Genomic DNA, 23,697 nt, shown 5'->3' with positions numbered 1-23,697 from the left:
CCACTTTGACACTTAAATTAAGCCCCTTATGTGTCCCTTTTTTTTTATTTGAGGGGATTATCATAACTTTTACCTTGCCTTTTCGTGGGGGGCACTATTTGCTTTTGGGGAAGCAGATTTTTTCTTTCCTTGCTGGTCCCTGGGACCTGAACTCAGAGCCTGGGTGTTGTCTCGGTGTTTTTGTGCTCAAGGCTAACACTCTACCACTTGAGCCACAGCTCCACTTCCAGATTTTCTGGTGCTTAATTGGAGATAAGAGTCTCACAAACTTTCTTGGTCCTGCTGGGTTTGAACCATGATCCTCAGATCTTAGCTTACCGAGTAGCTAGGATAGTAGGTATCAGCCCCTGGCATCTGGCTCGAGGAGGCAGATTTTTCACAGAATTAAGGGCTGGGAAACACTCATCAGACCAGACAACAATTTAAACTCAACTGATGTTTAACCTGGAACTGAAAGCTTTTCTGCATCAACTAAGCTGGGTAGTGTGTGTGTGTGTGTGTGTGTGTGTGTGTGTGTGTGAATTAACAAATACTGTTTTGAAATTTCTTTTGATCTTTATTAGTTTTCTGAATGTACTTGGTCAAAACAGTGTATAAGGAATCTGGCAATAAGGTAGAACTCCTGTACCTAGCCTATGGTTATTGGTAATAGCACCACAGAGTAGGAAGATTGCACATGTCCACATGAGCCCAGCTTGCATGTGGCTGTGTGTCCAATCTGTATGCCCTTGAAGTGCAGATGGATAGGTGTGTGCGGGCACTGGTCTCTATGGTAACCAGTGTTCTTTCCTATCCCCATCCCTGAGCAATATGGGTGGAGTTCTTTATCACTGTTTATTGAAATTTCCCACCAAAGGAAAGGTTTGGGGAAAAGAGAGGAAAGTATCTCTGTTGGACTGAATGGAGGGGCCTCAGGAGAAGAGGGGAAAGTGGCTGGAAGAGAAGGAATAGACAGAAGAATGTCTGGGCCTGGGTTGCAGGGAGGATGTAGGGATTAGGGAAAGAGACCCAGGGCCAAAAGTTCAAACAGGCCGGGGCTGGACTGAAGGCTCTGGTTGAGGGGGTGGTGGTGAAGCCTCAGAAAGCTTTATTCCTGGGCCCTGGATCCATCCAAGGCCTCCCCCGCCCCTGAGGTACCCGAGGAGCTCAGAGGCAGGTAGGATCCTGGTTAGGATCTGTCTCTGGAAGGAAGAGTAGAAGGCTTCTGTTGTCCTCAGCTGGGATCCGGGCTTGATCCACCAAGCTTCAGAGGAATCTTCTGGGATGCCTTTTCTGCTTCTGACTCCTGCTTTGTCTCTTTTCCTTGCCGGACCCTAGGGACAGACAGCTTAGGAAAAGCCCTGCACCCCGACCCGTGCTTCCCCCCTCTGGTACGTGTAGCCAAAGGCAGAGAGCTCACCAGCTTTCCAAGTCTTCAATCGTCTCTGGCAAGGGCCGATTGAGAGTCTCAAGCAGGAAGAAGGCAGCAATGCCTCCGAGGAGAGCCATGGTCCCATAGATGACATTGGGAATGAAAGGCTGCACCTCACCGGTGATTTTCACCAGGGGCGCTATCATGCTGCCCACTCGGGCCCACAGGTTACTGGCACCCATACCTGTTTGTCTGGGAGAGTTCAGAGCAGGGATTGGTAGCCTGTGTGTGTGGTTCTTAGAGGATGGCCCTGGGGCAGGAGAATGCCACAGTCCCACATGGCTCTGTCTCCTTTGCCCGTGCCTCGCCCCTGGTCCAGTACCTACCGGATGACTGTGGGGTAGAGTTCGCTTGTATAGAGGAAGAGGCAGCTGAAGGAGCTGGACATGCATCCCTTCCCAAACACGGCCACTGCTGTCCTCACCATCTGCATGTCTTCAAAGGGGAGAAAAGTAGGGTGCCGTGGAGTTCTGGACCCTCCTTATCAACCCTTTCTCCCTTTTTGCTTCCACTGCCAGGAAGCTCAAACCCAAACGTAAGACTGGATAACAGCCTCTTGGCTATTCCGAAATCTATGCCTGTTGTGTTCTGCTTTGTTTCTGATCCCACCCTGCCCCCCTCTTCAGATTCCCTAATCTAATTTATATTTCACTATGTATGTTGTTCTTCAACACTTCAAGATCTGTCGGAAGCTCATTGATGTTCTCAACAAACACTTATATAAAATAAAAAGTAGCTTCTTGCTGGGTGCTGGTGGCTCACACCTGTAATTCTAGCTACTCAGGAGAGGGAGATCTGAGGATCAGGTTTCAAAGCTAGCCCAGGGCAGGAAAGTTTGTGAGACTCTTATCTCCAATTAATGACAGAAAAAGCTGGTAGTGGCTCAGTGGCTCATCTGGTAGAGTGCTAGCCTTGAGCATAAAGGAGCTCAGTGCCTAGGCCCAGAGTTCAAGCCCCAGGACCGGCAAAAAAGAAAGAAAAGTAGCTCTTTTCAAGATCATGGTGGAGTAGGTTTTGTGTGTGTGTGTGTGTGTGTGTGTGTGTGTGTGTGTGTATATGTGTATGTGTGCACGTGTGCGTGTGCTTCCTTGAGCACTGGACTCTATTATAATTCCTCCACATCAGCTCATCCCCTCAGCGAGTAACCTCAGCCAGGACACAGCCACGCCTCAAACATTCCTTCATACGCCATGCTGTTCCAAGTCCAAGTAAGGTCTGCAAAGGAGCTTTGAGAGAATAACCTAAGCTCCGGAGAGATTACAGGGACTCAAGGCAGCGCAGTGGATTAGACGCAGGACTAACAGAGCTGGAATCCTAGCTCACCCCCACTTTCCGGCCCGCGGCAGCATCTTCCATGAGATTTTTGGAGGACATATCTATCCCCAGCTTCTTACCTAAAGGCACAAAGATGAGACTCAAGATGGCTACTCCCGCCAGGAGCAGGACAGCAACCAGAGTGATGCGCCGGCCCAGATAGGATATAGAGAGGATGGTGACGAACTTGGCTGGGATGTCCACTCCGCCAAAGATGATCTGGAGAATGTAGAGGTTGACTCCAAATTCTTCTACCCCCATAGCCAAACTGTAGTAGGCAAAACCAGTGGAAAACCTGAAGGACAGAGATGAATTGGCTGGCACCTTCATGTCTCAACCAGGCTGAGGCCTCTTCCCGTACTGGTCATTGGTTCCCCAGAGAGGATGGATGAATAGCTTCATTTCTTGTACCATCTACAATGGATTGCATTCTGTTTACATGTGACTTTGTGGCTTGAGGGATTGTGTTTGGATTTAATGGGAGAGTTCTGGGATCGATTGGCCATGTCTGACACGGGTATGGTCTAGAGGGTCATGGCAAGGATGCTCACAATTGACCCCTCCTACCCACTCAGAGAATAACAGGACTGGAGGGACTCCGGGTTCATCATCCTGGCCTTGGCAGGTGTGGATAGAGATGGGTGGGGACTTACCAGGCAATGGCAAGGCAGAAGGTCATGCGGCGCAGGGTGGGTATCCGGACCAAGTCAGCTAAGCCATACTTCACCTTGGCCAAGGAGATGTCCTTCTGTAGGTTGTGTTTCAGCTCCTTGGAACACAGGAGAAGAAAGGTGTGGCAGAGGAAGGGAGGGGAATGCAGGCCTGCTGCCTTGAGAGGGCCCATTTGGAGAACCAGATGGAATGGGGGGGCCAAGGAAACAGAGGCAAGTGGAGAGACTGGCCCCCAAGCACTGGGCCTAACCTCCAATTGTAAGCCTCCCCACACCAACCTCCAAGCTGAGCTTTTCCCCTTCCTCCTTCTTGCCATTGTAGGCAGCCACTCGCCGGAGCGTCTTCAGGGCCTTGGAAGACTTTCCATTCAGGACCATCCAGCGGATAGACTCTGGGGTCCACCTGGGGAAGGATAGAGTCAAATCCTAATGGCTCCCCCATTCCAGAGGACCCCCCCACACACACCTTGAGAGACTGAAGGAATGTCAGTCATCAGATAGGGGAACTAGGAAATCTGATCCGTCTGGCTGTGGAGTCTATGGAACTTAGACTTGGCCCAGCTTTGCACCTGGGCTGCCTGTAGCCAGGATAAATTCCAGCATCGTCTCTCTTTTTCTCTCTCTCTTTCCCAGTCTAGAAGATCCTTTTCTCTGCCCCCCTACATGGGTTGCTTGTTGTTGTTGGGTATCTTCCTCTGCCAGGAAGCCCCAGGCCATAAGCGTAGGTCGCCTGGAGAGGGGACAACATGTTCCAGGCTGTGCATCTGGAGGGTCCTGTTCCTCTACCTCCCCAGCCTTGTGTGGGGCTCAGTTTCTCATTCCTTTGGGGGACAAAGGGCAGGATCATAGTCCCTGCACTCTCAGGGGTGTGTGTGGATATCTGTGGCCTTCTATTGTCTGTTTTCTCTGCCCGCTGTCCCCAAGATTACCAAAGGCTTCCTCCCACACATCGTGGCCAGGGCCTGGGCTTCAGCCTCCTCAAGTTGAGACTGGCACTGTGGCTTCCAATTAGTGAGCAGTAGGGAATCGAACCCCCAGCTGACCTAGGAAAACTTCGAGGCTCAGAGTGGGTGAGACTTGGCCAAGTTATAGTTTTTTTTTCTTTTGCAAATATTGGGGCTTGAATAATTCCTCCTCCTCTTCCCCCTCCCCCTCCTCTCCCTCCTCCTTCTTTTCCTCCTCTTCCTCTTCTTCCTCCTCTATCTCTTCTTCTTCTTCCTCCTCCTCCTTCTCAAAGCTGGAAAAGCTGGTATTTTACCACTTGAGCCATACCTCCACTGGAGTTTTGCCAGTTACTTGGAGATACGATTCTCATGGACTCTTCTGCCCAGACCAGCTTTGGAACTTGATCCTCAGATCTCAGTCTTCAGAGTAGTGAGGATTACAGGTGTGTGGACCACTAGTAGCCAGCCCAATTATACAATTAAGAGACTAAGCTCTCAATTGTACTCTGCTGAACGCTGTGCTCCTGTTTTGCCTCCTATTCCTTCTCTGCTCCCAGCTTAGCCTGTTGACAGGCCTCTGGTTCTACCCCAGGCCCACTCACCATCTCCCTCCCTCCCCCCTCCCTCCCTCCCTCCCTCCCTTCCCTCTCTCCCCTTCTCCTTCCTCTCTCCTTCTCATTGCCCTCTCTAGGAACTTCTCTTTTCATTTCATTTCCATGTAACCTTGCAGAATTGGTTTCTTCTCTGAGCCTCAGTTTTCTTATCTACTAAATGGGGACATTCATTCCCCCATCCCACAGTGATGCCATAAAGGTCAGAGACGACCGAGGCTGATGTCTGGAGTGGGGCTTGTGCTTAAGAAGAAATGCTCAACCCAGGTTGCTCTAAGATTTCAGACTGTCCAGGGCCCACTTGTCAGTTCCAGGACTGGGGCTCCAACAATGCTTTCCCGAGGCCCAGCTCCTCCTTGGAGCTTGGCTTTGGGTTGGACACGTCGGTAATGTTCATGCCGGTGTCGCTCAGGCACTTCAATTGGCTCAGCTTCCCAAGCTGAGGCTCCCGCTTGAGTTTTCCTTTCTTTCCTATTTCAAATTCTGAAGTCTCCCTCATTATGAAGATTCTTCCTCCACATTTACTTTCAGATTTGTTCCCCGAGATCTCTCTTCTGTTGTTTGTCCCCCTCCCATGTGGGTCTATTCTGGGCTATTCTTTCACCAGCAGAACCTTGTCCAGGCCTGGTAGAACCCTCTGGAAGCTTTCCACATGAATATGATACCTCGCTTTCCCCGTCCCATCTACCTTGACTCGCCCCCCCCTTCTTCAGCTGCGGGGAGTTTCCAAGTGTCCCCCACACACCTGTTTCCTCCTGCAACATGTGTTTTCTTTTTCATTCTTTTAAAAAATTTTAGTGCTAGTCCCGGGGCTTGAACTCAGGGCTTGGGTGTCACCCCTGAGCCTCTTTTTCTCAAGGCTAGCACTCTACTTGAGCCCCAGAGCCACTTCCAGCTTTTCCTGAGTAGTTTTTTGGAGATAAGAGTCTTACAGACTTTCTTGCCTGAGCTGGCTTTGAACCACAATCCTTAAATCTCAGCCTCCCAAGTAGCTAGGATGATAGGTGTGAGCCATCAGCACCCAGCCCTGCAACTTGCTTTTATGTACGTAGCTCCTTCTCCCTGGAGTGACCTTTCTTGACTCTGGGAACAGGCTGTTGGGGACAGAGTTGGCCACCTAGGTTATGAATGAGATCCCCTCATTTGGTTCTGGGGGCAGTGTCCTGGTGGGGGGTGTATGATAGGAGGTGGGGGAGAAAGGGAGGATCACATACCATGATGACAGAGCGAAGATGAAGTAGGGAGCAGACACAGTGAACTGCAGCCAGCGCCACTTGGGGACAGCATAGGCCAGGCCGGACAGAATGAACTGGCCAAAGGTGTAGAAGTACCCGATTGCTGTAGACGAGATGGCCCTCATCCAAGTGGGGACCCACTCCACATCTGCGAGAGGAGATCAAGGACCAGGCTAGATAAAGTCCCGATACCCCTTCCCCCTCCCGCCCCGCCCCGCCCCGCCGAGAAGGGGCACCAGCTTCTGCTTCCCGTTAGCTATGTGACTCTGTCCTGGTCCCAATGGCTTGCAGGTGCTATAGCTGCGGCTCAAAGATACAGGACTCAAGCCTGGGTTCAACTTCTTCCCAGCCTGTACTCCTTTATTTTGAGTATGTGCCAGTACTGGGACTTGGACTTGTGTTCTTGCTGGGTTTTTACATTCAAAGCTGGTACTCAGCCAGGCTCTAGTAGCTCACGCCTATAATCCTAGCTACTCAGGAGGCTAAGATCTGAGGATTGGGGTTTGAAGCCAACCCAGGCAGGAGAGTCCATGAGACTCTTATCTCCAATTAATCACAGAAAAAGCTGGGAGTGGAGCTGTGGCTCAAATGGTAGAATACTAGTTTTGAGCAAAAGGAGCTCAGGGACAGCACCCAAGCCCAGAGTTCAAGCCCCAGGACTGGCAAAAAAAAAAAAAAAAAAAAAGGAGTCTCACAGGCTTTCCTGCCCAGGTTGGCTTTGAAATGCAACCCTCAGATCTTAGCCTCCTGAGTAGGTAGGATTTCAGGTGTGAGCCACTAGCGCCCAGTTTTCAGGTTATCCACTTGACCACTGCTTCTCCACTGGCAAGTGACTTCCTTTGTTTTGCTTTGATTTCCTCATCCGTATATTAGATATAATAGTTTTACACCCCCCCACAACCTTGTCTCTTTGTGAATAGGTTGAATGAAACTGTGTGTGCCTAGCAGACTACTAGGCCCAGGGTACATTCTCAATATTGAGCTGCCATTATTCTGTTTGTGGTTATGTCCAGTTAGGGCCTCTGCAGTTCTGAGTGGGGTGATACATTGACTGTAGGAGCTCTCTGATGGAAGCAGACTCAGGCCCAATGTCTCAGCTTCTGCCTAGAGCTATTCAAGGCCCCGTTCCTCAGCCCCTCCCACCCGTGTGGCTCACTCAAGATGACGGTGCTGAGGGTAATGCCGGAGATGCTACAGCCACACAGGAAGCGTAACAGCATGTAGACTAGGAGGGTGGGGCTGAAGGCAGCTCCCGAGCCGCTGGCCGCCAGCAGTAGGTAGCTGCATGTCAGGATGGGCTTCCGACCAAACCTGCAGCTCAAAGGAAAGGAAGGGCCAGGGCCAGTGACTCTGCAGGCTGTGGGACAAAGGGCTGCCTCCCCTCCTCCTCCTCCAGGACCCAGTAGAGCATATGACTCCCTCCCTCCCCTAGACAGAGTCTTGCTAGTAATTGCTGTTTTCATTAACAAGTTGGTGGAGTGCCGAGTTAATGAGTTATTTTTTTCCACCTCTAGTTTAGCTGACTGAGCAGAGGTCAAAGGACCACTTATCTCTAAGCAGCCTTTCGCAGCTCCCCGGTTTGTCTCAGCAGCTTTTAGGCCACAGAGCCACCGATGGTTTTCTGCTGGGTCTGGGGAAACCAGAGACTTCAAGGAGAAATGAGATGTGATCAAGACCTCCTCTCCCCACCCCCCAAGTCTCACCTGTCAGAGAGTTCTCCAAACACGGGACCTCCAATCAGTATGCCCGCCATGAAGATAGACTGGGCCATCTCTTTCAGTTTGCCAGAGCTGCACACTAAATCCCACTGCACAAGAATAAGGAAGGGCCAACCCGGCTTAGCACAGACCCTCCCTCACACATGGGCCCTTCTGCCACTACCCTGTCCTGCACCCCTGCTTCCCTGCCCTGCCTCCTGGCACCAATTCCTCTTTCTACTTGATCCAGGCTCCTTAGGTTTGCCTGTGGCTCTAAGGTCCCTGACCCATATCTATATCTATCTATCTATATCTATAGATATCTATCTATATCTATTATAGTCTCTGTGTGTGTGTGTGTGTGTGCGCACACACACACACCATTACTCAAGGCCTAGGTGATGTCCTTTAGCTTTTTCACTCAAGGTTAGTGCTCTATCACTTTGAGCCATAGCACTGATTTTCTGGTGGTGAATTGGAGATAAGAATCTCATGGAGGGCTGGGAAGGTGGCTCAGTGGTAGAGTGCTTGCCTAGCATGCATGAAGCCCTGGGTTTGATTCCTCAGTACCACATAAGCAGAAAAAGTCAGAAGTGGTACTGTGGCTCAAATGGTAGAGCACTAGCCTTTAGCACAGAGAGGTTCAGGGACCGAGCCCAGGCCTGGAGTTCAAGCCCCAGGACTGGCAAAAAATAAAAAAAAGAATCTCATGGACTTTTCTATCTGGGGTAGCTTTGAACTGCAGTCCTTAGATCTTAGCCTGCTGAGTTGTTAGGATTACAGACATGAGCCACTGGCACCCGGCAACTTCTGACTTTTTGGTAGTTAATTGGAGATAAGATTCTCACAGACTTTCCTGCCTGAGCTGGCTTCCAACCTCAACCCTCAGATGTCAGCCTCTTGCACAGCTAGGATTATAGAGGTGAGCCACTGATTCCCCGCCCTGACACACAGATGTTTGAATACTACATCCCTCAAGTATGTGTGGTCTGTCATGTGGCTTTCCAAGTCTGCTCAGCTGGCCCATTCACATCTGTCCATAACCTCCTCCCTTCAGTCCTGCCTACGTCCCCATGGCTCCTCTCTACCTCTTCTCTTCCCTTGCAAATACAAGGCCAGTCAGCCTGTACCCTTGACCGCATCCTCTGTCCCCACAGGGACATTGCTCTATTATTGCCACCACCTTCCAGCCCAGTCTTTCTCTCTCCTGACTTGTATGTGTTCAGGTTTCTTCACCTTGCCAGGCACTGCTGGCTCATGCTTATAATCCTGGCTACTCAGAGGGCTGAGCTCTAAGGATCAAGGTTCAAAGGCAGCCCAAGGAGACAAATCTTTGAGTTTCTTATTTCTCACTAACCACTTAGCAAAGTGATAGTTTTATAGGTGTTTCTATTAATTATTCACATGTTACTTTATAAATTAGGTAGCTGTTAAAATAGACAGTTTGAATTGTTCTATTTAGAATTGCACCTTGGAAATCATTTTGCTGATAGTAGTACTTAAGTTATACTTTTTCTTTCTTTTTTTTTTTTTCTGGTCATGGGGCCTGAACTCTGGGCCTGGACGCTGTCCCTCAGCTTTTCAGCTCATGGCAAGCGCTCTACCACTTGAGCCACAGCACCACTTCTGGCTTTTTCTTTCTGCTTATGTGGTGCTAAGGAATCAAACCCAGGACCTCATGCATGCAAGGCAAACATTCTACAAGCCACCTGTCTGGGGCTTTTTTTTCTTTTTAAATCAATACAGTTGGGGCTTTTGTATCCTAACCTGCTAATCTTGGCAGTTGTAGACATTACTAGCTTCTACTGTTACTTTGTTTCTTCTTGCTTCTACTCTTTCTTCTACTCTTTCTTTTCCTTCCTGGGCTCTATCTACTTACCCAGCCCTTAAACTTCCCCAGGACTCCTTCTAGATCATCCTCTCTATTGACTTTCCCCAGGCCCTGCCACTTGCTCCTACAGCTGAAACTGCTATTTGTGCTAAAGATCCCAAGTCCACATCTCCAACCCAACCTCTCTTTTGGCCTCCAGACCAGGAGATTTCTGCTTGAAAATGCAACCTTGCTGGGTGCTAATACTAATCCTAGCTACTTAAAAAGCTGGGATCTGGAAGATCACAGTTTGAAGCCAGCCTAGGCAGAAAAGACAAGATTCCATCTCCAGAATAACTAGCAAAAAAGCCAGGCTGGAGGCATGGCTCAAGTGGTAGAGCAAGCTCAGCAAGCACGAGGCCCTGTGTAACTAGTAAATAAAGCCATTTAGATAATATCACAGGGACATCATAGACTCTCTTGTCACTTCTCAATGACTGGCAGCCTTCTCATTTAAAAATAGTTATTTAAAAACTTAGCCAGGTGCCAGTGGCTCATGCATGTAATCCTAGCTACTCTGGAGGCTGAGATCTGAGGATCACAGTTTGAAGCCAGCCTGGGCAGGAAAGTCTGTGAGACTCTTATCTTCAATTAACAAGTAAAAAGCCAGAAGTGGAGCTGTGGCTCACGTGATAGAGCACTTACCTTGAACTGAAAACCTCAGGGACAGCACCCAGGCCCTGAGTTCAAGTCCCAGGACTTGAATCTGGATTCTTATATTTTCACTACTGTCCTAGTCTAGGTTTTAGCATTTGTCCTTGGCTTGTAGTGACAGCTGATATTTACTAAGGACTTACTAAGTACCAGGCTCTGTTCTAAACAAGCTCTTTCTGTATTTTACCTTTATTTTTCCTGTCCTGACATTTGAACTGAGGGCACCAGGCTGGCTAGGCAGACCCTCTGTTGCTAGAACCATGTCTCTATGTCTTTTTTGCTTTAATTATTTTTCTGGTAGTGATATGAGATTTTTTCCGGGGCTTGCCTTGGACTATGAACCTCTTACTGATGCTGTAGCTGGGATTATAGTTGTGAATCACCCAGCTTGTTTGTTGAGATAGAGTCTCATTTAGTTTGTATGCCAGTTCTGGGGCTTGAACCTGGGCACTGTCCCTGTATTTTTTCCACTTAAGGCTAGTACTCTACCACTTGCACCACAGCTCCATTTCTGGCTTTTTGGTGGTTAAATGGAGATGAGTCTCACAGACTTTCCTATCCTGAGTGGCTGCAAACTGTGTTCAGTGTTCAGCCTCCTGAATAGCTAGGATTATAGGTGTGAGTCACGGGTGCCTGGCTGGAATCTCACTTTTTGCCTTCCCTGGCCTCAAACCTCCTGATCTTTATCTCCTTGTAGAAGTGTGAGCCTCCATTCGCAGCCCTACCTGCTTTAATCCTCACAACAGTCTTCTTGTGTTTCCCATTTTATAGATGAGGAAACTGAGACATACAGGGGTGACTGTGACAGATTGATTGTGTGTGTGTGTGTGTGTGTGTGTGTGTGTGTGTGTATACTAGGTCTTCAACTCAGGACTTTTTCCACTCAAGGATAGATCTCTTCTACGTGAGCCACATCTCCATTTCTGGCTTTTTGGTGGTGGCTAATTTTAGCTAAGAGCCTCATGGACTTTCCTGCCCAAGTTGATTTTGAACAGCAATCTTCAGATCAGCCTCGTCAGTAGCTACGACTATGGGCATGAGCCACTAGTGCCTGGCTATGACAAACTTCATTCTTATTTCTTCTTTCCTATTCTCTCCCTGATGATCAGAATTGCTTTGGACACTTCTGTCTCCAATCAAGTTTCTGTTTTACCAAAAGTTCTCACTGGCTTCCTCTTGCCTTTTGTGTAAAGCTCTGTGGACAAGTTTACAAAGCTTTCTGTGCTCTGATCTTGGCCTGGCTGTCTGCGCTAATCTCCTGTTAATACCAGCATTCACCCTTTGCTCCAGCCATCACGAACGACTTGTGTAATGAGGGCTTAGAAATGCCTCCTAAGAATGTTTTGAACATAAAACAGGATAGGGGCAGAGCCACACAGCCCAGGGAACTCTTCTACTTTCTTCTTCTGAAATCAAGAGAGGGTGAGGGTCGATAAAGACTCCAGGTCCCAAAGTTATCCCAGAGTAGACCAGAGTGGCCCAGTAAACCTGCAATCCCTTCTAGCTAGGAAGGGGCCTGCCTGGTGGGGGACGGAGGTTGGCAGAGGAGGGAAAAGATAAAGGAGGAAGTAATAGTAGGTAGCTTGAGAGACTGCCGATACTTTGTGGCATGCTGTGTGTTGAAGTCCTGAAGGAAAAATCTACAGGAAAAGATCTACCGTCAATCTCCCATTTCCCAGGTGACCTTGAAGGTGGGTGGCTCTTGATAAAGAAATGGTAGAAGATACGTTGGCTACTTTTCATTTGTTTCAGAGGAAATCCCTGGCCTGGACTTGGGTTCTTTCTCCCTTCCTGTGGATAGGAATGGCGAGGGCAGGAACAAGGCTGAAAGCCAGATATTGAAGATAGCAGAGCAATAAGAAAGGGAAGCCTATCTATATTCTTTAAGCCATGAATTATAATTGATTCTTTTGTTACAGTGACATAGCCTATCTGGATGTATCCCACTGCAAATGAAAATTAGATTTACATCTTAACCTTCATGATACTAAATAGTTTTAAGAAATCAAGGATCTAGAAGTGGCTCAAAGTGGTAGAGCTCTAGCCTTGAGCGAGAGAGCTCAAGGACAGCGTCCAGGTCTTGAGTTCAAGTTGCATGACGGACCAAAAATCAAAAACTGAAAAACAAAAAAACCCCATCATGTTGGGGCTGGGAATGTGACTTAGTGGTAGAGTGCTTGTCTACCATGAATGAAGCCCTGGGTTCAATCCCTCAGTACCACATACACAGAAAAAGCTGGAAGTGGTCCTGTGGCTCAAGTAGAGTGCTAGCCTTGAGCAAAAGATGCTCAGGGACAATATGTAGGCCCAGAGTTCAAGCCCCAGGACTGGCAAATAAATAAATAAAATCAAGAATCTAGTGAGTACAAATAACTTATACCTGTAATCCCGGTTCGAAGCCAACCCGGGCAGTAACATCCATTAGACTCATCTCCAATTAACTACCAAAAATTCTGGGAGTGAAGCTGTGGCTCAAGTGATACAGTGTTAGTTTTGAGCACAAAAGCTCAGGGACAATGTCTAGGCCCTGAGTTTAAGCTCCAGAACCAGAAAACAACAACAACAGAAAAAGAAAAAGAAAAAAAAAGGTCTGTTTTGTTTACGACTCTATTTTCGTCATTTGGAACAGTACCTGGCATCTAATAGGCATTTAATACTTGAATGAGTAAGCATTCCATAGAAAGAACAGAAGGATGTCAAGCCTTAGAGGTTTAAAATATGTCTACATCTATATGAGAGGTCACATGGTCTACACTCTCAATACTGGGAAGAGATTGGAGAGACTCTCCTCTTCAGAGTGAGCCTGTGTCGGGATGAATAGTATCAACTATCAAATCCACAACCACATGGCAGTGAGAAATGTTATTACTTCACAATGAGACTGGAGAAAAGACTCTGGCAGTTCGTCTACCGGGCAATTAACGTACTTCAGTGAAGTTTTAACAGTAAGAAGGAGGATTGCCTTGTGGTTAAATATTTTTAAGATATTGGACTTCAATTGCACTCTAAATTGCTCCCAGAGATTTCATGGTTAATGAAGCTCATCAGAACGGATAAGAAAAATGTGACTGTGGCTTCCCTGCAGGGCAAAACAAATCCATGGGGCTCAGACCTGACATGTGTCACAATTATGGGCTGAATTATATCCCCCTGAAAGACACAGTGAAGCTCTACTTTCTAGAGATTCAGAATGTGACCTTTGAAAATAAGAGTTGTAGATGTAATTAGCCAAGTTAAAGTGGGCACATACAGGAGCCGAGTGAGCCCTTAAACCCCCATGTCTTGTAAGAAGAGGAGAGAGAGACATACAGAGATAATGCCTTGTTAGCTAGGTGTTGGTAGTTCATGCCTGTATGTATATATATGTGTGTGTATATATATGATCTTGAAGAAGTATATATATGTGTACACACATACACACACACATATTTAAGGCCAGGAACTTCCTTTCTGGGTACCTGACCCAAGCAGGTGGTCAATGAGTATTTAAGAAGTGGATCATTAGGATGCCCAGACGCCCCACTGTGGGTGAGGTGGACCTCTCTTTTCTTCCACTCCCAGCATTCACTGACGGCAGAGGGCACACTGCCTCATTGGCACTCTAGCTACTTATTGACTTGTTTAGTTTCTCTTCTATGTTCTGCCACCTCACCAAAGGCAGAGAGCATCTTATTTGACTTTTTATCCCTGGCAGTTAGCAAAATAGCTGGTAATAGTAAATGTGAACATTTGTTTAATGGATAATGACTGAGTTAAACGGCTGGGTTAGGGTATGTAGTTTGGGGATGTGGGTAGTCAAATGGAGCCAGGCATCTTGCCCCTCCGTGTGGGGAAATTCTACACAGCACATGGACTCTTCATATACTAAATCCAGTACTGACTTTAATGCTCCATTCTTGGAGTATAACTGACGCTCAAGGGAATGGAATTCTGAAAAGAAAGGGAAGAGCACCTGCTCCTTTGTGTCCTTTATAGGAATGTGGTCAGGAAGGAAGCTCAGAGGAAAGCTTTGCTAGTCACGTTGGCTGCTGTTATGATGGCCATTTCCCTCAAAAGCCTGAGCTTTGGAGGGTAGGTGACTTGTTCAACCTAGCTCTGTTCATTTCAAGGAAAATCCTTAGGCTCAGCTCTGCTGAGCCTCGCCTCCCCCCCCTCCCCCCCCCGGGGTCCTTGACCATGAACATGAACACAGCTCTCTGAGGTCTCACTGTGTGCCATGCTTTGAGCCTTGGACTGCCAGATGAAAGACATCTAAATGGGAGCTGTTATTCTGAGCCATGGTAAAGCAGTGTAGCTCAGGGCAGAAGTGCAGTTTGAGGAGGGAGGCAAGGTTAGAGCTTGGTGAACTGATTAAGTCCAAAGGGTGACGTGAGAGGGCAGACGGGAAGTAGAGTAGCAACAAGCAGAGGGGGTAAGTGAACTTCCTGAGGGGTAGATACAAGGTGCATCATAGAGGGCCTACCAACCCTGCCAGCCCTTCCAGGATGGAAGCCCTGCTGAGTGGGAGGAAATCTGACTTCACACAAATCCCACTGAGGGCAAGGAAACAAACTACTTTAGCTCGGGAGCCCTTTGGAGCCAGCTCGGACCTCATGGGACATCACTGCTGCCCTTGTGTGTTCTCCAGCCTTGTTAGCTCCCTGTGTACCAAGCGTCTAGGGTGGGTGGGTGGGGGACTTCCAAAGGATGTGGATTCCCAGCTCAGCCACTTAAGAGCTGTGTGTTTCTGTGGTAGCTACTTAACCTCTCTGTGGTTCAGACTCTTTAGCTGTGCCTGTAGGTCCATGGCACCTGCTTTACAGGATTGTAAACAATGACCTAAGAGAGTACCAAGCCCCCAGTACTACACCTGCAAAAGAGTGGGTCCTTCATTCACACTGGCCATTAGGTAATGATGGTCACATGTGGTTGTGAGGCTCACTAGGTCATGTGATGTGGTTACTGGGGCATGGATGCTGGGATCCAGAGGCTCTGATCCACCACACATGGGGTAGATGAGCTCAGTGGAGTCCTCTGTGTGGTGAGGATGGTAGCCAGCCCTGGTTCTCAGGTCCATGCAGGAGGAGTGCAGAGCACTGCTAGCTCAAGGCCTGTATACAAGGAGATGTTCACAGAGGGACTTCTTGAATCCAGAGAGCCCACAGAAGGCCCAGGTCCCTCTTGTGTCTGTGGCCAGGGTTTCTCTAGGTTAGGGCTGTCACTGGGAGCAAGGTGGGGCTCTCAAGTCAAGATCCAGGGCTAGAAAAGGATGTATAAGAGAAAATGGCCAGTGCTTGGAGTCCAGCAGGGCTGAGGGCAGCCGGTAGGAGTATGAAGCTGGAACAGAGTGGATATGAGAGATGGATGGGTGTCCTGGAGCTGGGTGGTTGGGGATTTGGTGATAGAAGAGGGTCAGAGGTGTGACCAGTGATTCTTCAAGAGGGAGCTCTCTCTGGAGTGGAGATCTTACTGGGCAGACTCCTTGCTTTTCCAGCAAGTGTGTCTGTGTAGGAGACAGGATCGGGAGGAACTCCAGGTGTGTTAGGAGGGCGCATGTCACTCAGGCATGCTCAGGCCAGGCTCTGAGGATCATGGGGCTGAGGCCCAATGGTGTGGGGCTGTGAGCAATAATTCCTCTTCAGGAAACTTAGGGCCCAGCATCCAGGCAGGGACCTCACACTTCACAGACATAAAAGAGAGGCCTTTGTATTCTTCTGGATGTCTTAGCAAAGCTCCTTCGGGAAAGTCCTGACCTCTTCTTTGCTGCACCAAGAGAAAGGAATGTGTAGTCTCCTCAGCCAGGAAAGCTTAGGGGATCAGAAGAGGGATGGAGACACCGCTCCATCCCTGGCTCAGAGAGAGGAGGTGACTAGCCAGGGTTACCAGAGAGAGGAAGGATGTTGGGGGGGGGAAGATAGTCTGAACAGTCCAGATTTCTATCCCCCATTTACTGGGGGGAGGGCTCCCCATCTGTTACTCATGGAATAAGTCCTCTAGTTCTGACTTTCCCCTTCACAACAACAAAAGAATAGCAGTACCTACTAAGGCTAATTAAATGCCTTGGAGGTGCCCCCCCCGTGCACGGCCCTGTGGTCAGTAAGTACTGTCCTTCCCGTGGTGCTGTGTATTGGTTCCTTTACCCTTCTCACTCGCTTTCTTGTCCCCTTTCATAGATGAGGAAACAGATTTTCTGAGAGTTGTGACATGTTTTCATAGTTGGCCCAGGCAGGATGTGAACCCTGGCTGCCTGCCTCCGGGTGACTAGCCCATGCTGCTGGCCTAGGAAATGGTCCCGTGCCTCTACCTACCAGGATCACTTGGACTGAGCTTGCATGTTGCCTTCATGATTACACTGCCCCCCCCCCACCATCCCAGAGTCTGTGCGTTCAGCCCTCAATCTCTGAACAAGAGACACACTCAGCCACGCTCTGTAACTACAACATAGGAGCCAGAACGCCAGCAGACACAGCTTGTATCTGCCATGGCTGAATGAACAAACAGGCAGAGGGTTCCTCCCTGGCTGTGTGCTGTTGACATTGGTGTGCTGAGTCTGCCCACTAAAGTGTCCATGGCTGGTTAGAGAATCCCCTCATCGCCCTCCCCTCTGCCCCCCACCATGAGTTCTCCTAGCAGGGAGTCTCCAGAAAGCTAGAGCCTGAGGCAAAGCTAAATGAGATCTGACACAGCCAAGAGTTCAGCCCCACTGGGATGCTGGCCGCAGTGGTTGGAATGGTGACTGGGAATTTGGCTGGCAGAGGTAAACTGATGCTTGACTGGGCCCTAAGCCTATAACCTGTGCCAGCCACCAGGCTGCGTCCCTGCCGAGGCAAGAGGGAATTCCACATCCCCACGGGAAGTCTTGCATATCCTCCCACGGAAGGGTCCTTCGTCCAGCACTCAGTGAACACTGGGCTAGTGACCTAGTCCTGAGGTGACAGTCTTGGGTGGGGAGAGACCCGCATGTCCTGGAGAAGCTGCCACGGTGGAGGAGGGCCCATCTGTGGGACAGGCCATCCACCCTTAGGGCACAGGGCGCATGGGCACAGATTTGGGGTCAGGAGGTATGCAGCCGTATGGAACATGTGCTCTGGGGCTTGGCTCCCTGGAGGTTGACTCTGTCTTTTGCAATTGCAGTGGTTTGGGCTAGTGACTCCTGCCTCAGTTTCCTCATCCCTGAAAACGGGATCCTTAAGGTGCTGACCTCAGAGGGCTGTTGTGACCACTAAATGTGCTCATTTTGACAGTGTGCACACTTCTCGCACATGCGTAACATCTTGTTAGTGATGGTTCTATTTAAGCACTTCCTGTAGTGTGTGTATGTGCGCACACGCACCAATATTAGGGCCTGAACTTAGGGTCTTATTGCTGTCCCTTATCTTTTTTTGTTTTTGTTTTTGTTTGTTTGGGGCTTGAACTCTGGGCCTGGGCGCTGTCCCTGAGCTCTTCAGCTCAAGGCTAGTGCTCTACCACTTAAGCCACAGGCCCACTTCAGTTTTTTGGTAGTCTATTGGAGATGAGAATCTCATGGACTTTCCTGCCTGGGCTGGCTTTGAACCGTGACCCTCAGATCTCAGCTTCCTTAGCTAGGATTACAGGCGTGAACCACTGGTACCTGGCTCCCTTAGCTATTTTTGCTCAAGGCTAGTGCTCTACCACTTGAGTCACAAGTGTTTTACTTCCAGCCTTTTGTTGGTTAATTGGAAATAAGAGTTTCTCAGACTTTCCTGCCTGGGCTGGCTTCTAATCATGATCCTAAGATCTCAGCCTCCTGAGTAGCTAGGGTTATAGATGTGAACCATGGACATCTGGCCCCCGTAGATTCCAACTTTTGTTTATCTGTTTGTTTGTTTTTCTGACAGGCTGTCCTTGTGTAGCCCAGTCTGGTCTTGGTCTTGTGATCTTCCTGTTTCAGCCTCCTAGGTGCTAGGATTATATGTATGTGTGTTACCACACCCAACTCTCAGAGAATCCATTTTAACCTGTCCTACTATAATCTTGTCATGGATTCTTTTTTTTTTGGGGGGGGGGTCTAGTTTGTGGGGCCTGAACTCTGGGCCTGGGCGCTATCCCTCAGCTCTTCAGCTCAAGTCTAGCGCTCTACCACTTGAGCCACAGTGCCACTTCCGGCTTTTTTCTTTTGCTTATGTGGTGCTGAGGAATCGAACCCAGGGCCTCATGCATGCAAGGCAAGCGCTCTACCACTGAGCCACCTTCCCAGCCCTGAATGTCATGGATTCTTGTGCAAAACTTGCTGATGAGTCAACAGACTGCTACACTAAAACTCTACCAGCCACTCTAACCGTGTAGATGGCCTGAAAATCAAGAAATATTTTGAATACTTGATACATTTCACATACTATATTTGAAGCAGGGGAGGAGGTGGGAATTTTCATCTGGGGGCAAAGTCAGAGCCACAAATGGGACAGTTAGAGGCACAGCTCTGCAGCCAGGGCCTGAGTTCAGATCCTGATTCTGCCACTTAATAGGTCTGTGACCTTCTGCAAATGACTCAGCCTTTCTGTGCTCTAGTTTCCCCTGTCTAGGGGTTGTTCAGAAAAATCTAGACTGTTTCTATGTGTGAAGTGATGAGAATAGTATCTGGCACATAACAAATGCTATGCATATAAGTAAATATTTGTTTTCAAAGAAGGACAATTACATAGACCAAGTATAGTTCCTTGAGATTGAAAACCAACCTCTATCTATAGAGGAAAGTCTGTAAGCCAGGCTGGGCCTTAGTTTCTTTCTTTTTTGGGGGGGGCGGTCCAGTCATGGGCCTGAACTCTGGGCCTGGGCACTGTCCCTCAGCTCTTCAGCTCAAGGCTAGCGCTCTACCACTTGAGCCACAGTGCCACTTCTGGCTTTTTTTTTCTTCTGCTTATGTGGTGCTGAGGAATCAAACCCAGGGCCTCATGCATGCAAAGCAAGCGCTCTACCACTGAGCCACCTTCCCAGCCCTGGGCCTTCGTTTCTTCATCTGTTAGAGATCGTAATACTGCCCCAGAAGAGACCACAGCCCTGGGATTATACGGGACACTGTCCCCACAGGGTGGCATGGTCCCTGGCTTAGCAATGTAGTTCCTCCCATGAGATAAAATCTGGATCTTGCATTCCAGGGGCTCATGGTTTCCAGAGGGAAATGAAAATTTCCTCTCTCCTCACATGCTGCCTCCACCCTGAAGCCAACTTGCCTTCCTTCATCTGGTTTTCGTTTCAATACCCATAAACATCGCTCTGTACTGATGAACTTCACCTTTCAATTCCAACTATGAAACTGACCGGCTATGGGATGATGAAGAACTGTTTCCTTTCTCTGAGTTTTAGTATTTTTTATTTATTCTCTCTCTCCCTCTCTTCCTCCTCCACCCCCTCTCTGTAAGTCCTGGGACTTGAACTCAAGCCCTGGGTGCTGTCTCTTAGCTTTTTGCTTAAGGCTGGCACTCTACCACTTGAGCCACAGCTCTCTGTCCAGCTTTTTGGTGTTTAACTGGAGATAGAGCCTCATGGATTTTTCTGCCCTAGTTGGCTTTGGACTTGAATCCTTTGATCCCAGCCTTCTGAGTAGCTAGGGTCACAGGCATGAGCTACCATCTCCCAGCTATTTATTGTTCATCTATTAAGGAGATAGACAGTACTCTCAGCAAAGCATTGTTGCTGGAATCAAATGAAAACTGCCTACAGTGCACTGAAATGGACCTGGCAGGTCAGCAGATGAAGAAATCACAATCCCTTTTCTTCCTTTTCTTCTGGTTATGTCCTTCTGCCTAGCCTGTCATTGAAGACCTCTGGCTTCCAGACAGTCAGCAAATCCATGAAGGGCTGCATTAGCATGGGAGGTGAACACTGCCTGCCCGTCTGTTCAGCTCCCTGAAATCTCTCTTACCTTGCTACCTTTTGCACAAGATGTTTTCTTCCTTCCCCTCAAGGCCTGGCTAACCTCTGCCTACCATTCACATCTCAGCTCCAGAGAGTATTTCTTTAATGCTTATCAGTTCCTGTCTCCCACGCAGCCCAGGCATAGGTCAGAGTCTAAGGTCACTGCACAAAGTTCTTTGAAAGATGGAATTTCTAAACTTCTGTGTGGCACTTTCATTCATTGGTGTCTCCCCACTAGGCTGAAGACCCAGCAGGAACAGAGATGTGTGTGTGTGTGTGTGTGTGTGTGTGTGTGTGAGTGCATGTGTGGATGCGTGCACACTCATTGGTCCTAGAGCTTAAACTCAGGGCCTGGGCACTGTGCCTTAGCCTTTTCATTCAAGGTTGCAGCTCTATGATGTGAGCCACAGCTCCACTCCCTGCATTTTGGTGATTCATTGGAGGTAAGAGTCTCTCGGGTTTGTCTATCTGCCTGAGCTACCTTTGAACCATGATCCTCTGATCTCAGCCTCCTGGGCTAGTTTTGAACCAGGATCCTCTGATCTCAGCTAGGATTTATGAGCCACCAATGCCTGGACAGTTTTGCAAATCTGCAGAGCTCAGAACTGAGCCACCCGGACCTCTATAGTTGTTGATGGAAGCAATCAATGTTTTGACTTGGATTGTAAAGGAACCCTCTTTGCCATTAATGTACTTGGACCTGGAGCCTTCCTCTGCCAGCCTAGCATCTTGTCCTGGAATCCTGGAAGTTCAGCTGCAAGGTATGTGGGGGGACTGGAAATAACTGGGGGGAAGGGGGTGGGGCAGACATACCTCCGTCACAATGGTGTCCATGGTGTTATTGTAGACCCAGCCATCCAGACAGGGCTCTGTGGCTCCGTGGGTCTCATTGGGCAGGCTGGCGTTGGGCAGGTGAATGAAACGGAGGCATTTCTCAGGCTTTCCATCCAGGCCCCTGGGGAGCACCCAGAGCTCGGCTGAGGCATTGGGGGATGGGCGGCAGTGGTGGGCAGGGGTGGTGGCCGTGAAGATCTGTAGCAGGTTGTGGTTGGCCATGCCAAGGATTGGGAGTGCGAGCAGTGTCACGTGCAGGTACTGGAAAGGGCCCATGCTGCCCACACGGTCCAGAATCTCTGAGAAGGTCATGGTGCTGGGGGAGATGAACCAGAACTGTAGACCAGGCCTGAGGTGCCGAGGGGGTGAGTGTGTGTGTGTGTGTGTGTGTGTGTGTGTGTGACACATAGACCTATGGAGCAGTATGGGAACACACATTTGAGGATGTGTCCAGGTATGTGTGTAAACACCGGAGGGACTATGTGTACATACATGGTAAAGATGCAAGGACAAAGCTGGGCATAAGTGGCTCACACCTGTAATCCTAGCCATTCAAGAGGCTGAGAGGTGAGGATCATGGTTTGAAAGCCAGCCCCAGCAGACAAAGCCTGGAGATTCTTATCTCCAGTGAACCACCAAAAAGCCAGAAGTGGAGTTGTGGTTCAAGTGGTAGAGTGCCAGTCTTGAGCAAACAAGCTTAAGGACAGAGCCTCAGCACTTGAGTTCAAGCTCTGTGTGCATACACACACACACCGATGTGAGGACACACGGATTCGTGTGTGCATCACAGGGATGATATAGACGTACCTAGCTGCATGGAGCTGTGTAGGGATATCAGTTGTGGCTGTCTGTCCAGGTGTAGGGTGAGGTGCGGGATATCGGTTGTGGCTGTCTGTCCAGGTGTAGGGTGAGGTGCCCTCAGCTGTGTAGACATTTAGCCTGGTTCATAAAGCCCCAGTTGTGAGTGTGTACCTGTGCACACGCACTCCCTTAGGCTAGTCACACATGCTGCATGCATGTGTATGGCATGTGTGCATGTTTGGATGCATATGTGTGCACAACACACTCCTGTTGGCTAGTCACATGTTGCACACATGCACATGTGTATATGTATGTCTATGCACATGCTTCCCCAAGCTAGTCATCCTTGCTGCATGCGTGTATGTGTGTGCACGTGTGTATGTGCGTGCATGCACACGCATGCTTCCCTAGGCTGGTCATATGTGCTGTGTGTGTATGTATGTGCATATGTATGCATGGATGGGTGTGTGTGTGTGTGTGTGTGTGTGCACACTCACATGCTCCCCTAGGCCGGTCACACATGCTGCATTCACACATCCACACAATGCAGTCCACACAATGCAGTCCACACAATGCAGTCCACACCACAATGCAGTCCACACAATGCAGTCCACACAGTGCAGGCCACACAGTGCAGGCCACACAATGCAGTCCACACAATGCAGGCCGCACAATGCAGGCCACACAGTGCAGTCCACACAGTAGTGCAGGCCACACAGTGCAGGCCACACAATGCAGTCCACACAATGCAGGCCGCACAGTGCAGTCCACACAATGCAGGCCGCACAATGCAGGCCGCACAATGCAGGCCGCACAGTGCAGGCCGCACAGCAGGGAGTACATGGCCAAGTCTTAGATGTTGGCTCTACAGGATGTGCAGCGGAAGTGGGTGGGGGACAATCCCCGTTGCCGCAGGCAGACCCACCAGGGCTAACTACGCACAAGGGCCTCCCCCAGCCCAGAGCCTCCATTCCTGGCTTCATTCCCCGTAGACAGAATGTCTGAAAGAGCCCAGGTAGGTCCTGGAGGGCATCTGGGCCTCCACGGGCCACACTGAGGAAGCGGGGCCTGGCGTGGGGGGAGGGGGCAGTGAGCCCTGGGTTCTGGGCTGAGAGACCCTCCTTCCATTCTTACCTGCTGGCTCGGGCTGGCTCCGGCGGGGCTGGGCGCAGAGGTAGCTGAGTCCGTGCTCTTTCCTTCTTGGGGTCTGGCCGCTGTTGGACAATAGCTCAGCTCCAACAAGCTGTGTTTGTACCTCCCCCAGGGGGGCCTTATATAAGGCATAAGCTGTTTCCTGGGCTAATGTTTGACTTTCTTTAGAGGATTAATATCACTGGCAGGGAGAATTTTTGTGAACCCACCAAGCCCAGCCTGAAAGGGCTGCCTCAGCGAAGGCTGGCAGGGCCGGGGGTTGGGCGGGTGGGGGAACGGCATGGCTCAGCCTACAGGGCTGCTGCCTGGACAGACGGCTTAGCAGGCAGGCTCTCCCAGGGAACAGTCTGGGAAGGGGTCTGTCTGGTGTGAGGGTCCTGTGGCCTTCAAAGCTCATGTCCTGAGACCAGATATTGGGAATTCTCCATTATATCACGGTCTCCTGCCCACAGCTAGATATACGGGGATGGCTTTCCAGGAGGTGTCCTTGCTGCCTCAGGACTGCCATGTCTGGGACCCATGGAGCAGGCAGAGCCTCTGGTCTGCATCTTCCCCAACTCAGTTGGCCAGCCTTCCATCCCACCCTCCACGACCTTGCTCTTCTTCTGCTAGGTGCTTGCAGTGCGTGGAGACCCACTGCATTTCCTT

At 49.5% G+C, this 23,697-nt stretch overlaps 1 protein-coding gene across 4 annotated transcripts; it reads right to left on the bottom strand.

The window, feature by feature from the left end:
• Nucleotides 1-815: 815 nt before the first annotated feature.
• Slc22a8 (solute carrier family 22 (organic anion transporter), member 8) lies at nt 816-23,149 on the bottom strand. Of its 4 annotated transcripts, none has more exons than XM_013029175.1 (11): nt 23,032-23,149; nt 21,076-21,445; nt 7,890-7,993; nt 7,343-7,497; nt 6,166-6,334; nt 3,676-3,799; nt 3,379-3,494; nt 2,806-3,020; nt 1,738-1,846; nt 1,400-1,603; nt 816-1,313 (listed from the first exon to the last, which is right to left on the bottom strand). In XM_013029175.1, exons 2-11 carry the CDS (start codon nt 21,406-21,408, stop codon nt 1,214-1,216), a joined length of 1,629 nt encoding a protein of 542 aa, XP_012884629.1. In that variant the 5' UTR covers nt 21,409-21,445; nt 23,032-23,149; the 3' UTR covers nt 816-1,213. The 4 variants fall into 4 exon arrangements, with proteins under 4 accessions (XP_012884629.1, XP_012884628.1, XP_012884630.1 ...); XM_013029174.1 differs by having other exon boundaries at nt 21,076-21,412; XM_013029176.1 differs by having other exon boundaries at nt 21,076-21,217; nt 23,032-23,148.
• Between the last annotated feature and the right edge of the window lie 548 nt (nt 23,150-23,697).

The sequence above is a fragment of the Dipodomys ordii genome, unplaced genomic scaffold (genome assembly GCF_000151885.1).
Source record: "Dipodomys ordii isolate 6190 unplaced genomic scaffold, Dord_2.0 Scaffold117, whole genome shotgun sequence".
In the NCBI taxonomy this organism is placed as follows: domain Eukaryota; kingdom Metazoa; phylum Chordata; class Mammalia; order Rodentia; family Heteromyidae; genus Dipodomys; species Dipodomys ordii.
The sequence above is the reverse complement of the archived record's forward strand: the minus strand, read 5'-3'. Positions and strand labels throughout refer to the sequence as shown.

Excerpts from the sequence above, each read along its gene's own strand:
- Slc22a8 (XM_013029175.1), bottom strand. The coding sequence starts at position 21,408 with ATGACCTTCTCAGAGATTCTGGACCGTGTGGGCAGCATGGGCCCTTTC. Across the intron at positions 7,994-21,075 it reads TGGACACCATTGTGACGGAG|TGGGATTTAGTGTGCAGCTC; the intron begins GTATGTCTGCCC and ends ATTCTTGTGCAG. Across the intron at positions 1,847-2,805 it reads TCTCATCTTTGTGCCTTTAG|ACATGCAGATGGTGAGGACA; the intron begins GTAAGAAGCTGG and ends TCCCCTTTGAAG.